Below are 12,694 nucleotides of genomic sequence, written 5' to 3' on the forward strand. Positions count from 1 at the left end.
GCCCTGCGATCGCCGCCTGCCCCAAGGCCCTCCTCCCCCACTTCAGTAGATTTCCCCTCCCCCCCACCGCCCCGCCCTTTCCACGCCCCTCACCCCGAAACCGCCCTTTCCCCCTAGGGCCCGCCCTCTCTCCGCCCCGAAACCTCCTGATTTCTAATCCCTAGACCCCTTCAACCCCTTACCAGTATTCACAAATGTTTCCCCACTCCCACTTTTTACCTCTTTCCCTCTTTCCCTTCCTCTCTTCTTGTTACTTTTTACACTAGTATTTTTCTTTCTTCATTTCTTTTAATCGTAATTTTAGCAAGCTTTCCATCCACCCACATGTTTTTTGCCTTACCTATCCTTGTCCTTTTTGCCTCCAGGATACTTTGCCTTATTTTGAAACTCGTTCAACCTGTCCACTGCCCTTCGCATTTGCTGTCCCCATATCACTCTGAGTGTTTTCTGAGTTTAATTTTGTGCAAGGGAGAATTGAGGCCCACTTTTGGCACCATTGAGCCTATTTCATGTCCTGCATGCTCTATGACTCCCACTTCCCCTAATCCATTTTCTTTACATTGGCTCCTTTCACCTTCCTGTTAATCATTGCTGTTTTATCAGTGCTTCTTTTACCCTTTCTCACTTTACCCTTTTTCTTCTCCCAACTTTAAGTTGTTTATCTTTTAATTCTTTTTAGACCAAGATCACTCCCTGGATGAAATGACAGCCGTGGTGAAGATTGAAAAAGGAGTTGGTGGCAATAATGGAGGCAGTGGTAATGGTGGTGGTGCCTTTTCTCAGACTCGAAGCAGCAGCACAGGCAGTAGCAGCAGCAGTGGAGGAGGAGGGCAGGTAAGTGATAATCAGGGGCAGTGGGGAAGGTGTTGAGAGGTTGTAAATGTTCTTAGATAATTGCCTTACTCTTCACAGAAACCTTTTTAGGAAAGGACTAAACAAACCATTTTATAGATAGGGAAATAGGCACAGAGAGACAAGTTACTTGGAGATGCCAAACTTGGGAGTTTCAGCAGTACAGAGAGGTTAGCTTTTTGTTTCTGTTTTTTGTTCTTTATTTGTCTGCACTGTGTTGCTGTTTATTGGTTGTATACTGCCCCCTAGGCTGGCAACTGGGTGTCACTAATTCCTTTCTTCTCCCTTATTTTCTGGCCAGGAATCTCAGCCATCCCCTTTGGCTCTGCTGGCAGCAACTTGCAGCAGAATTGAGTCACCTAATGAGAACAGCAACAACTCCCAGGGCCCAAGCCAGTCAGGGGGCACAGGTGAGCTTGATCTCACAGCCACACAACTTTCACAGGGTGCCAATGGCTGGCAGATCATCTCTTCCTCCTCTGGGGCTACCCCTACCTCAAAGGAACAGAGTGGCAGCAGTACCAATGGCAGCAATGGCAGTGAGTCTTCCAAGAATCGCACAGTCTCTGGTGGGCAGTATGTTGTGGCTGCCACCCCCAACTTACAGAACCAGCAAGTTCTGACAGGACTCCCTGGCGTGATGCCTAACATTCAGTATCAAGTAATCCCACAGTTCCAGACCGTTGATGGGCAACAGCTGCAATTTGCTGCCACTGGGACCCAAGTGCAGCAGGATAGTTCTGGTCAAATACAGATTATACCAGGTGCAAACCAACAGATCATCACAAATCGAGGAAGTGGAGGCAACATCATTGCTGCTATGCCAAACCTACTCCAGCAGGCTGTCCCCCTTCAAGGCCTGGCTAATAATGTACTCTCAGGACAGACTCAGTATGTGACCAATGTACCAGTGGCCCTGAATGGGAACATCACCTTGCTACCTGTCAACAGCGTTTCTGCAGCGACCTTGACTCCTAGCTCTCAGGCAGTCACAATTAGCAGCTCTGGGTCCCAGGAGAGCAGCTCACAGCCTGTCACCTCAGGGACTGCCATCAGTTCTGCCAGCTTGGTATCCTCACAAGCCAGTTCCAGCTCCTTTTTCACCAATGCCAATAGCTATTCAACAACTACTACCACCAGCAACATGGGAATTATGAACTTTACCACCAGCGGATCATCAGGGACCAACTCTCAAGCCCAGACATCCCAGAGGGTCACTGGGCTACAGGGGTCTGATGCTTTGAATATCCAGCAGAATCAGACATCTGGAGGTTCACTGCAAGCAAGTCAGCAGAAAGAGGGAGAGCAAAACCAGCAGACACAGCAACAACAGATTCTTATCCAGCCTCAGCTAGTTCAAGGGGGACAGGCCCTTCAAACTCTCCAAGCAGCACCATTGTCAGGGCAGACCTATACAACTCAAGCTATCTCCCAGGAAACCCTCCAGAACCTCCAGCTTCAGGCTGTTCCAAACTCTGGCCCCATCATCATCCGGACACCAACAGTGGGGCCCAATGGACAGGTCAGTTGGCAGACTCTTCAGCTGCAGAACCTTCAAGTTCAGAACCCGCAGGCCCAGACAATCACCTTAGCCCCAATGCAGGGTGTTTCCTTGGGGCAGACCAGCAGCAGCAACACCACGCTTACACCCATTGCCTCAGCTGCCTCCATCCCTGCCGGCACAGTCACTGTGAATGCTGCTCAGCTCTCCTCTATGCCAGGCCTCCAGACCATTAACCTCAGTGCATTGGGTACTTCAGGAATCCAGGTGCACCAGCTTCCAGGCTTGCCGTTGGCTATAGCAAATGCCTCAGGTAAGGCTTCCAGTCTTTTGGGTTTTTTGTGTTTTTGTGTGTACGTGTGTGTGTGTGTGTGTGTGTGTGTGTGTGTGTATGTTGAAATCTTTTATTTGAAGGTACTTTATAAAATTATCTAATTCTTTTTTTTTTTTTTTTAGATGACCGGTAAGGGGATCTTAACCCTTGACTTGGTGTTGTCAGCACCACACTCACCCAGTGAGCCAACCGGCCATCCCTATATGGGATCCGAACCCGGGGCCTTGGTGTTATCAGCACCGTACTCTCCCGAGTGAGCCACGGGCCGGCCCTAAAATTATCTAATTCTTTCAGCAAAAATTTTGTGTAAGTGTATGTATTGAGGACATGAAGGCTCGGAAAATAAGCAATTTGAAGTTAGATGTTCATACTACAGTTCTAATCCTATTAGACCAAAGAATTATCCAGAACTTATCATTAAATTGTTTAGAAATGAATAGAGCCAAAAGATTCAATTCATTCTTTAAAGTTTAAAAAGATTTCTATCGTAATTACATTTTATCAGTCAGTCTTCTGCATCTATTACAAACTAATTCAAGCATCTTAGCTGAAACTATTTGAATCTAAAGAAGGGAACAGAGCCTTTGGGATAAAACTTTCTGAAAGCTAGTCATTTAGGCAAGTCAGAGAAATAGCAATGATTCTAAGTCATTGAGAACCGTATTTATGGAAACTTTTTTTCAGTTAATCTGATGAGAAAGGAGCACTTTTGGGCAGTGTCTTGGGGTCTCTGTACTTCCCACTGTCTTTGCTGCAGAATTAGCGTTGGCAAACTTCTTTTGTAAAGGGCCAGATAGTAAATATTTTAGGCCTTGTGGACCACATATGGTCTCAGTCATACATTCTCTCTCTTTTTTTTTCCCACACACCTTTAAAAAGGTAAAACCAGGCTAGCCAGTTAGTTCATTTGGTTAGAGTGCGGTGTTATAACACCAAGGTCAAGGGTTTGGATCCCCACACTGGCCAGCCGTGAAGAAAAAATTTAAATAAATAAATATGTAAAACCATTCTTAGCTGTAGGGCTTTCTTTGGTCAGTGGACCAACACCTGCATAAGATAAAAATTGATTATGAACTTGACCTATTTGTAGGACTCTTATTAAATCATTAGGTATTTCTTGTGAACTGTAACTCCTAATTGAGGGAAAAGTGATCTAATGGATTCCAGAGAGATTATTCAACAAAATAAGTTCCCTGATTAATCTCAATTAACTAGGATATCCCTGCTTTGAAAGTACTGCGTATGGTTGGGAAGTGGGGAGAAAGGGAATTGGAAAAGGTGGGGGTCTGGAATGGACTGGGAAGGTAGGGTTGAGAGGAGATAGGAAAAAGGAGAGCATTGAAGGGAAAAAAGGAAGAGGTATATATTGGAATGCATCAGTTAACCACAATATTCAGTCTTTCATTTTGAACTATGTTTCACTGTTGATTAATTTGAAATTTAAAACATATCCGTAAAGTAAAGGTGAAAGTTAGTCTAAGAATTTATCATTTTAAATTCCTCATATGGAGCTAATCTTTAATAGAGATTATTGTGATGAAAGGATTCATAAACATTTTTATATTCAAGCATGTTATATTGAAAGTTATGAAGTTTAATACTATCAGCTTTCTAGATCTGTTGGAGTATATGTGGGCTTATGAATTTACTTTTGTCATAGAGTTCTCATTCCATTTAGAGTGGTTCTTATGTAAATAAGGATAACGAATAGGCAACCATATTTCCTGCCTCCTGCAGTTTTGGAAAATGTGGAGAGGAAGATCTGCTTAAGTTCCCTGACATTTTTGTGGTGTGTTTAAAATGACTACATTTTGACCTTTAACAAGAAGGTAATTTTCTTAATTAATTGGAGATTTTGAATAGAAAGTTAGAGCTGGTAGAGACTTAGGTCATCTGGTACAACTGCCTTATTTTCTAGATGAGGAAATTGAGGAAAGGAGAAGCACTGAAGTGATGAGACAACAGCCAGAGCTGGGGCTCGCAGTTAGTGCTCCTAGTCTAGGGCATACCTGTTATAACTTGGGACTTGAGAAATCCTTTGGAATGTTAAAAATGTTTTAGAAAAGGTGTCTTTGCTTCTTTAGGATTTAATGCTATACAGCTGACAGGTGTTTTATAGACTAAAAATTTATGGGAGTAGGAATGGGAAAATTTTTATAAAAGCTGAACACAGCCTGGAAAATTAGACACTTTCTGGGTAATCTATACCTGCATGTTTGTTCTCTTTGCTTTTAGGTGTTTGTATCCAGCAGTTTTGCTCTTTACCAAAGAAGAGCAAGACTGGTATTGTTCCAGTTATTTGGTTCCTTACATTTTCTAAAAGGTTTATAACTTAGGCTCTAGAAAACAATTATGAGGCATTCTCATTGCTAAATCATGCTCTGGGGAAGCCTGCCATTTAATATGTCATACGATAGGGCTACCTAATTGTTATTGATGGTCTCAGAGCTCCAGAAAATACATGCCTTTCTGTACGATAACAGCAGCTTGACATTCACTAATGAGAGAATGAGGCACTGAAAGGCCATTTGGTGAGAGTTGAGGTTGTCTGCTTCATTAATAGTGGCTTTTGAAGATACAAGTTTTCCTCCTTTCTGGCTAGTCATAATTGTGCAACATTTTTTCCCCTTTAATTGATCTGACTTTATCCTTAATAATAAAATCGTTTCCTGGAAGCTTAGTGCTTTTCAGCTGTTGCTTGGCTGCTACATAGTATCTCATTTTACCCCTTTTTCTGGTATATAGTTATTTTACTGGAGATATTCAACCTCTTGGCATCATGTTCAACCTCTCTTGGCGGTATGGTGTAGTAGAAAGAGCCTTGGATGTGAAATCATGTAAGATGATATATCACTGTATAAAATGAAGTATTATTACGTGGTTATAGAAGATTGCAGCTTTTGTGGTGTTCGCTTATCTGTTTAGATTTATTATCATTATTTATTTATTTATTTATTTTAAAGATGACTGGTAAGGGGATCTTAACCCTTGACTTGGTGTTGTCAGCACCACGCTCTCCCAAGTGAGCTAACCGGCCATCCCTATATGGGGTCCGAACCCATGGCCTTGGTGTTATCAGCACCACACTCTCCCGAGTGAGCCACAGGCTGGCCCTCGATTTATTATTTTTAAAAATCATCTTTAAAAAATTTTTAAGCTTTCTTTTTGACTTTTACTCTGTTTACTTCTGTTTGCTGAATTACACAGGCAAAGGCACAAACTCAGAACCCAAAATAAACCAGCCATCTCTGTATTCCTGTGTTTTTCATGGCTCTGCCCTTGGTGGGTGGTAGTGAGGGGAGTGAGGGAAGGACCACCCAGTAAACTGAATTTAGTTTCCAGACAGTGAAATGATCTGTAGGCTCTTAGGTTTTTGTTCTTTTGTCATCAGTAGCTTTCTTTCTTTTTTTTTTTTTTTTTGTCCTTTTCGAGACCGGCTGCACCGCGCTCAGCCAGTGAGCCTGTGAGCGCATCGGTCATCCCTATATAGGATCCGAACCCGCTGGTGGGAGCGCTCCTGCGCTCCCAGCGCCGCACTCGAGTGCGCCATGGGCTCGGCCCACATCAGTAGCTTTCTTTTCTTTTTTATCAAAACCCTTTTCTCTTTATGGCCACTCTTTCCTCTCATTTTATAGTCACACTCTCATAGATGTCCCCCCCACCCCCACCCCAGCCACTGCTCAATCCTGAAAATTCTTGCCCCAGGTTAAGTGGGGGCTGGCTTTGAAAGATTGAGTTTGGTTGGCTTTTTGGGAGTTCAGTCTAATAAAGACTGCAGGGCTGGGCTTTGGCAGGAGAATAGAACATATTTCCTTGATGGCTGTAATTCACTCAAGAAGCAAATTTCAGGCACTAAAAGTAAAATTTCACCTCTGTTGAGTTTTATTGGGGTCAGGAAAATGTCTTTTAGAAGTTAAGTTGAGGGCTGGCCTGTGGCTCACTCGGTAGAGTGCGGTGCCACCAAGGCCACGGGTTCGGGTCCTATATAGGGATGGCCGGTTTGCTCACTGGCTGAGCGTGGGGCTGACAACACCAAGCCAAGGGTTGAGATCCCCTTACCGGTCATCCTTTTAAAAAAAAAAAAAAAAAAAAAAAAAAAAAAAAAAAAAAAAAAAAAAAAAAAAAAAAAAAAAAAAAAAAAGAAGTTAAGTTGAATGTGATACCAGGGTTGGTTTGCCAACAGTGTCACTACTAAACTTGGGGGTCAGATTGCTAAGAACCAGTGTGTTTTAGACTTGTGCATTTGAACTTTAGTGATAAGTAGGTTTAGATATTTATTTATTTATTTTTATTTATTTATTTATTTTTTTAAAAGATGACCGGTAAGGGGATCTTAACCCTTGACTTGGTGTTGTCAGCACCACGCTCACCCAGTGAGCCAACCATGGGATCCAAACCCGGGGCTTTGGTGTTATCAGCACTGCACTCTCCCGAGTGAGCCACGGGCCAGCCCCAGGTTTAGATGTTTAAAATGCTACTGCAAAAGGTCATATGAGAGAATTTTCTATTTTAAAATAATATATTTTATCAGATATAACATCAAAGGTTTCTGCATCTTTTGCCCTCTTTATGTAATATTATACTTGTTTCTTGGGGTGATGTTAGTGGTTTTTATTTTATTTATTTATTTATTTGTCAGCTGGCCGGTACAGGGATCCAAACCCTTGATTAGTGCTTTTTAAATGGTGATTGCAGTTTAAGTAGAAAAGGTCTTGTTTAAAACTTAGGTGCTTTGATTTGAAAATCAGTGGGGTTATAAGACAATATTCAGACCCTTTCAAATGTTCCTGTTTATTCATTCCAGTGGCTTTCTATAAATGACGTCATTGTTAAATCACGTTGCCTTGTGTAATGTGGCCATTTTAGTTCTTAATTAAATAACAAGAGCACAAGGATGCCTAGTGTTTCAGAAAAGTTTAGTATCTGTTCTGTTCTTGTATCTCTCTTTCCCTTTAATTGTTCCATTTTGTAAAGTAGCATGTAAATGTGCCACTAATAAGTTCTTCTCTTTCCTTCCTTCTAATTGTTTTGTTTTCCCTTCTTGAAAATGTCTTAAAATGTAAGGTGGACGTCTGTAGAAAAGCTTTATTACATAATGCTTTGTAAGTTACTTATTGGGTGTCTGTTAACATTAATAGATAATAATTAGTTGAATTTTTTCACTTTGCTGTTTAATCAAAAAACAAGCACATCGTTTTTTATATTTCTTACAGAAAGTGTGTCATAATAGTACTGTTCTTTTTTTTTTTTTAACATTTAGCAGTGTACAGGACCTGGTGTACTAAGATTTATTGAAAAATGCATCTACCCACATTCTGACTATATTGTTAATACTATGCTAGATTTTAAGAATTGTTTCCCTTAGAAAACCCTGAAAAACGTTTCTGTAGGAAGTTTTTTTTTTTTTTTTTCCTTTTTTGTCTTTTTTACTGACCGGTAAGGGGATCGCAACCCTCGGTTGTCGCGCCCGCACCGCGCTCAACCAGTGAGCGGACCGGTCTCTATATGGGATCCGAACCCTCGGAGGGAGCGCCGCACTCTACCGAGTGCGCCACCAGGCTGGCCCTTAAATTTTTGATTAGGAAGATACGATCAGTTTTCCTGACTTTATGTTTTCCCTGATATGCTTGAGGCATTGTTATAACAAACTGTTATCTCCTTATTGTTCTTCATCTTGGTTTTCCATGTTTCCCTGGAAATTCCCTTCAGTGCTTTCCTACCCCTAATCCCTTCATTTCTGATTTTTTAAAAAAAAAATTGCTCTGATGTTCCTGTTTGGGATATGGTTTAACAACCCTTTGAGAGACTATATGGGTCCAATTTTTTTTTTTTTTTTTTTTTTTTTTTAAAGGATGACCAGTAAGGGGATCTTAACCCTTGACTTGGTGTTGTCAGCACCACGCTCAGCCAGTGAGCAAACCGGCCATCCCTATATAGGATCCGAACCCGGGGCCTTGGTGTTATCAGCACCACACTCTCCCGAGTGAGCCACGGGCCGGCCCTATGGGTCCAATTTTGTCCAGACCTTACATCAACAATACATAATATTTCTTATGGTTATTGGTGTTATAATATCTGAAAGTACCCTGCTTAGAATTCTTTGGCAGTTTCTTGCATTCGTGAAAAAAAATGTATTATAATTTTATACAGACCATTTGTCTTAAAGAAGGTGAAAGTTCAGCTGTGAAAACTGCATTTGGAACTTAACTTTGAAAATGGTATTTGGGCATTTTCCAAACTATCAAGGTGTTTCTTTGTTTGCTTTAGTTTTTTCAAAAGAATGTCTATTGGCATTATCACATTTTAAGGCTTCTTATTAAGCCTTAAATGTTGTTTAAGAAAATCAGTTATACTTATGGGTCAGTTAACTTACATAGGCATTTACTAAATACCAGTATACTTAGTAATAGAATTGCTGCCAGCAGGCTTCAGAATGAGAAACAAAAATGTAAAAGTAAAAATGAGTTCCAATTTTGATACTTCATTTATAAACAAATTTCACAAAATTTACAGAGCACTTATTTATTTATTTATTTTATTATTTTATTTTTTTAAAAGATAACCGGTAAGGGGATCTTAACCCTTGACTTGGTGTTGTCAGCACCACGCTCAGCCAGTGAGCGAACCGGCCATCTGTATATGGGATCCGAACCCGGGGCCTTGGTGTTATCAGCACCGCACTCTCCCGAGTGAGCCACGGGCTGGCCCATAGAGCATTTATTATTTGTCAGATGTGCCAGGCTCTTGGAGTTCATTGAAACAGGTATGGTCCCTACCTTCATGTAGCTCCAATTGCTGTTGTGCTATAGTTACCTGCACTTATTACACTTTAGAGGAGACCAGTTTCACTCAGCGATTCCTGAGAGTTGCAGCAAAATATGTGAAATAATAAAGCCACAAGTATTTTGCATTTCTATTACAGTCTTCTGGTACTGTGTTATATGTTCTGATGTTATTTATTTTTAATTTAAAATGCTGTCATGACTTTTTATTTTTATTTATTTATTTATTTTTGGCAGCTGGCCAGTATGGGGATCTGAATCCTTGACCTTGGTTACTGTTAAGTTTTCTTAACTATTTATTCTTTTATTTATAATTTGGCTCAAGTTTGTAAAGGCAGAAGTATGGAAAAGAGGAAAGAGAAATGCACAAGTATTATGATTTGGTTATTCACTGTTACATCCCTAGCATTTACATATTTGTAGGAGAAAATTACTTGTTTATTAAAATTTATTTTTTGGTGTCTGGCTGGTATGGGGATTTGAATCCTTGACCTTGGTGTTATAGCACCACACTCAGAAAAATTATTTAAAATGAAAGAATATGCAAAGTAATATCACTTTCTAAAATAATTATTCTATTTTTTTTTTTTTCCCTTTTTGTCTTTTTTTTCTTCGTGACTGGTAACGGGATCGCAACCCTCAGTGTCGCGCCCGTACTGCAACCAGCAACGGGATCGCAACCCTCGGTGTCGTGCCCACACCGCGCTCAACCAGTGAGCGGACCGGTCTCTATATGGGATCCGAACCCTCGGCAGGAGCGCCGCCGCGCTCCCAAGCGCCGCACTCTACTGAGTGCGCCACCGGGCTGGCCCAAATTATTCTATTTTTTATTTATTTTTATTTATTTATTTTTTTCTTTTTAAAAAGATGACCGGTAAGGGGATCCGAACCCTTGGCCTTGGTGTTATCAGCACCGCACTCTCCCGAGTGAGCCACAGGGCCGGCCCGCAATTATTCTATTTTTTAAAAAATTTTATTTATTGAATCAAAGTCAATTATATATTTTTGAGGTTGAACATGGAGATATGTCGATGAAATCAATATTACTAGCACATATATTGTTACAAACCATAATTATTCTTTATGCCCCTCCCCCTCCCCTTCCCCCCTCTAATAGCCCTAGATTTCTTCTCTCCTGAAAGAATAATGGTTACTCTGTTAACTTGTTGCCTAGATGATCTGTCCAATGCTGAGAGATGTGGTCAGGTCCCCCAATATTATCATAGAGCAGATGCTGCTTCTGTCACTCTGAAATGGCTTTTGTGGAAAGAGACATCTTCTTTTCTTTGTCTCTGCTGGTGAGTCTTCTTGTGTGAATGCAGTCCAGTGGTTGGTGGACTATCTGCGTGGTGGCTGTAGCATCTAGCCGCTTTTGCAGCAGCCATGGTTATTGTGGTGGCTGTGGTGGGCCACCCACGTGGGGGTGCTGTTTTTGGTATGCTCCTTGGCACTGGTGGTATGCCTTGTTGTGGGAGAGGGGTCCAGTCCCCTTCTCCATGTCCCAGGTCCCTGGGAGGGCCCCAAGGTACTGGTGCAGTGTGCCTGGTTGTGGGAGGAGGGTCCAGTCCCCTTCTCCATGCCTCAGGTACCCAGGTGGGCCCTGAGGTGCTGGCATGGTGTCCCTGGTTGTGGGAGAGAAGTCCAGTCTCCTTCTCCTTGCCTCGGGTCCCTGGGTGGGCCCCGAGGTACTGGTGTGGTATGTCTTGTTGTGGGAGGAGGGTCTGGTTCCTGGTGCCATGCCTCAGGTCACTGGATGGAACCCAAGGTGCTGGCTTGGTGTGCCTGGTTGTGGGAGGGTGGTCTGGTCCCTGACTCCATACCCCGGATCCCTGGGTGGGCCCCAAAGCGCTGGCTCAGTATGCCTGGTTCTGGGAGGGTGGTCTGGTCCCCTTCTCCATGCCCTGGGTCCCTGGGTGGGGCCCAAGGTGCTGGTGCAGTGTGCCTGGTTGTGGGAGGGTGGTCTGGTCCCCTTCTCCATGCCCTGGGTCCCTGGGTGGGGCCCAAGGTGCTGGTGCAGTGTGCCTGGTTGTGGGAGAGAGGTCCAGTCCCCTTCTCCATGCCTCAGGTCCCCAGGCAGGCCCTGAGGCATTGGTGCAGTGTGCCTGATTGTGGGAGAGAGGTCCAGTCCCCTTCTCCATGAAAATAATTATTATAAATTGTGGTAAACACATAACAAAATTTACCATCTTAACCATTTTTAGGTGTATAAGTCAGTAGTATTGAATATGTTCACGTTGTTGTGCAACAAATCTCCAGACCTCTTTCTTCCTGTAAAACTCTAACTCTGTCCCCATTAAACAAGTCCTCATGTCCCCTTCCCTCAGTCTCTGGCAGTCACCATTCTACTTTATGTTTCTATGAATTTTTCTACTTTAGACACCTCATATAAGTGAAATCATACAATATTTATCTTTTTTATTTTGTGAATGTCTTCATGTAATTGCCTTCTTTCACTTAGCATAATGCTTCCAGACTCATCCATGGTGTAGCATGTGATAAGATTTCCTTCTTTTTAAAGGCTGGATAATATTCCATTTTATGTATATACCCCATTTCGTTTATCTAGTCATCCCTCAGTGGACGTGTGCATTGCCTCCACCTCTTGGCTATTGTGAATAATGCTGCAGTGAATATGGGTGTGCAAATATTACTTCAAGAACCTGCTTTCAGTTCTTTTGGATATATACCCAGAACTAGGATTGCTAGATTGCATGGTAATTCTATTTTTAATTTTTTTTTTTTTTTTTTTTTTTTAAAGATGACCGGTGAGGGGATCTTAACCCTTGACTTGGTGTTGTCAGCACCACGCCCAGCCAGTGAGCGAACCGGCCATCCCTATATGGGATCCGAACCCAGGGCCTTGGTGTTATCAGCACCGCACTCTCCCGAGTGAGCCACGGGCTGGCCCTATAAACAGTTTTTTAAAAACTCACATTTTCGGGCCAGCCCGGTGGCGCACTGCTACAGTGCGCCGCTTGGGAAGCGTGGCGGCGCTCCCGCCGAGGGTTCGGATCCCACATACAGACCGGCCGCTCACTGGCTGAGCAAGGAGCGGGGGCAACACCGAGGGTTGCAATCCCGTTGCCAGTCCCGGTCCGGTACGGGCGCGACACTGAGGGTTGCGATCCATTGCCGGTCACGAAAAAAAAAAAAAAAAAAAAAAAAAACTGCATAATTATATCATTTTGAGTATTTTTTGTCCCATATTCTGCATTCTGCTCAAAC

General features: G+C 42.5%; 1 protein-coding gene across 1 annotated transcript in view; it reads left to right on the top strand.

Annotated features, from left to right (window-relative positions):
* The window catches only part of SP1 (Sp1 transcription factor), a 51,862-nt gene that overhangs the window by 698 nt on the left and 38,470 nt on the right, over positions 1-12,694 (top strand). Inside the window, exons 2-3 of the mRNA XM_008575673.1 lie at positions 680-834; positions 1,154-2,666. Coding sequence (XP_008573895.1) covers positions 680-834; positions 1,154-2,666 — 1,668 coding nt within the window. The remainder of the gene's footprint in view (positions 1-679; positions 835-1,153; positions 2,667-12,694) is intronic.

The sequence above is a fragment of the Galeopterus variegatus genome, unplaced genomic scaffold (genome assembly GCF_000696425.1).
Source record: "Galeopterus variegatus unplaced genomic scaffold, G_variegatus-3.0.2 Scaffold60, whole genome shotgun sequence".
Lineage (NCBI taxonomy): Eukaryota > Metazoa > Chordata > Mammalia > Dermoptera > Cynocephalidae > Galeopterus > Galeopterus variegatus.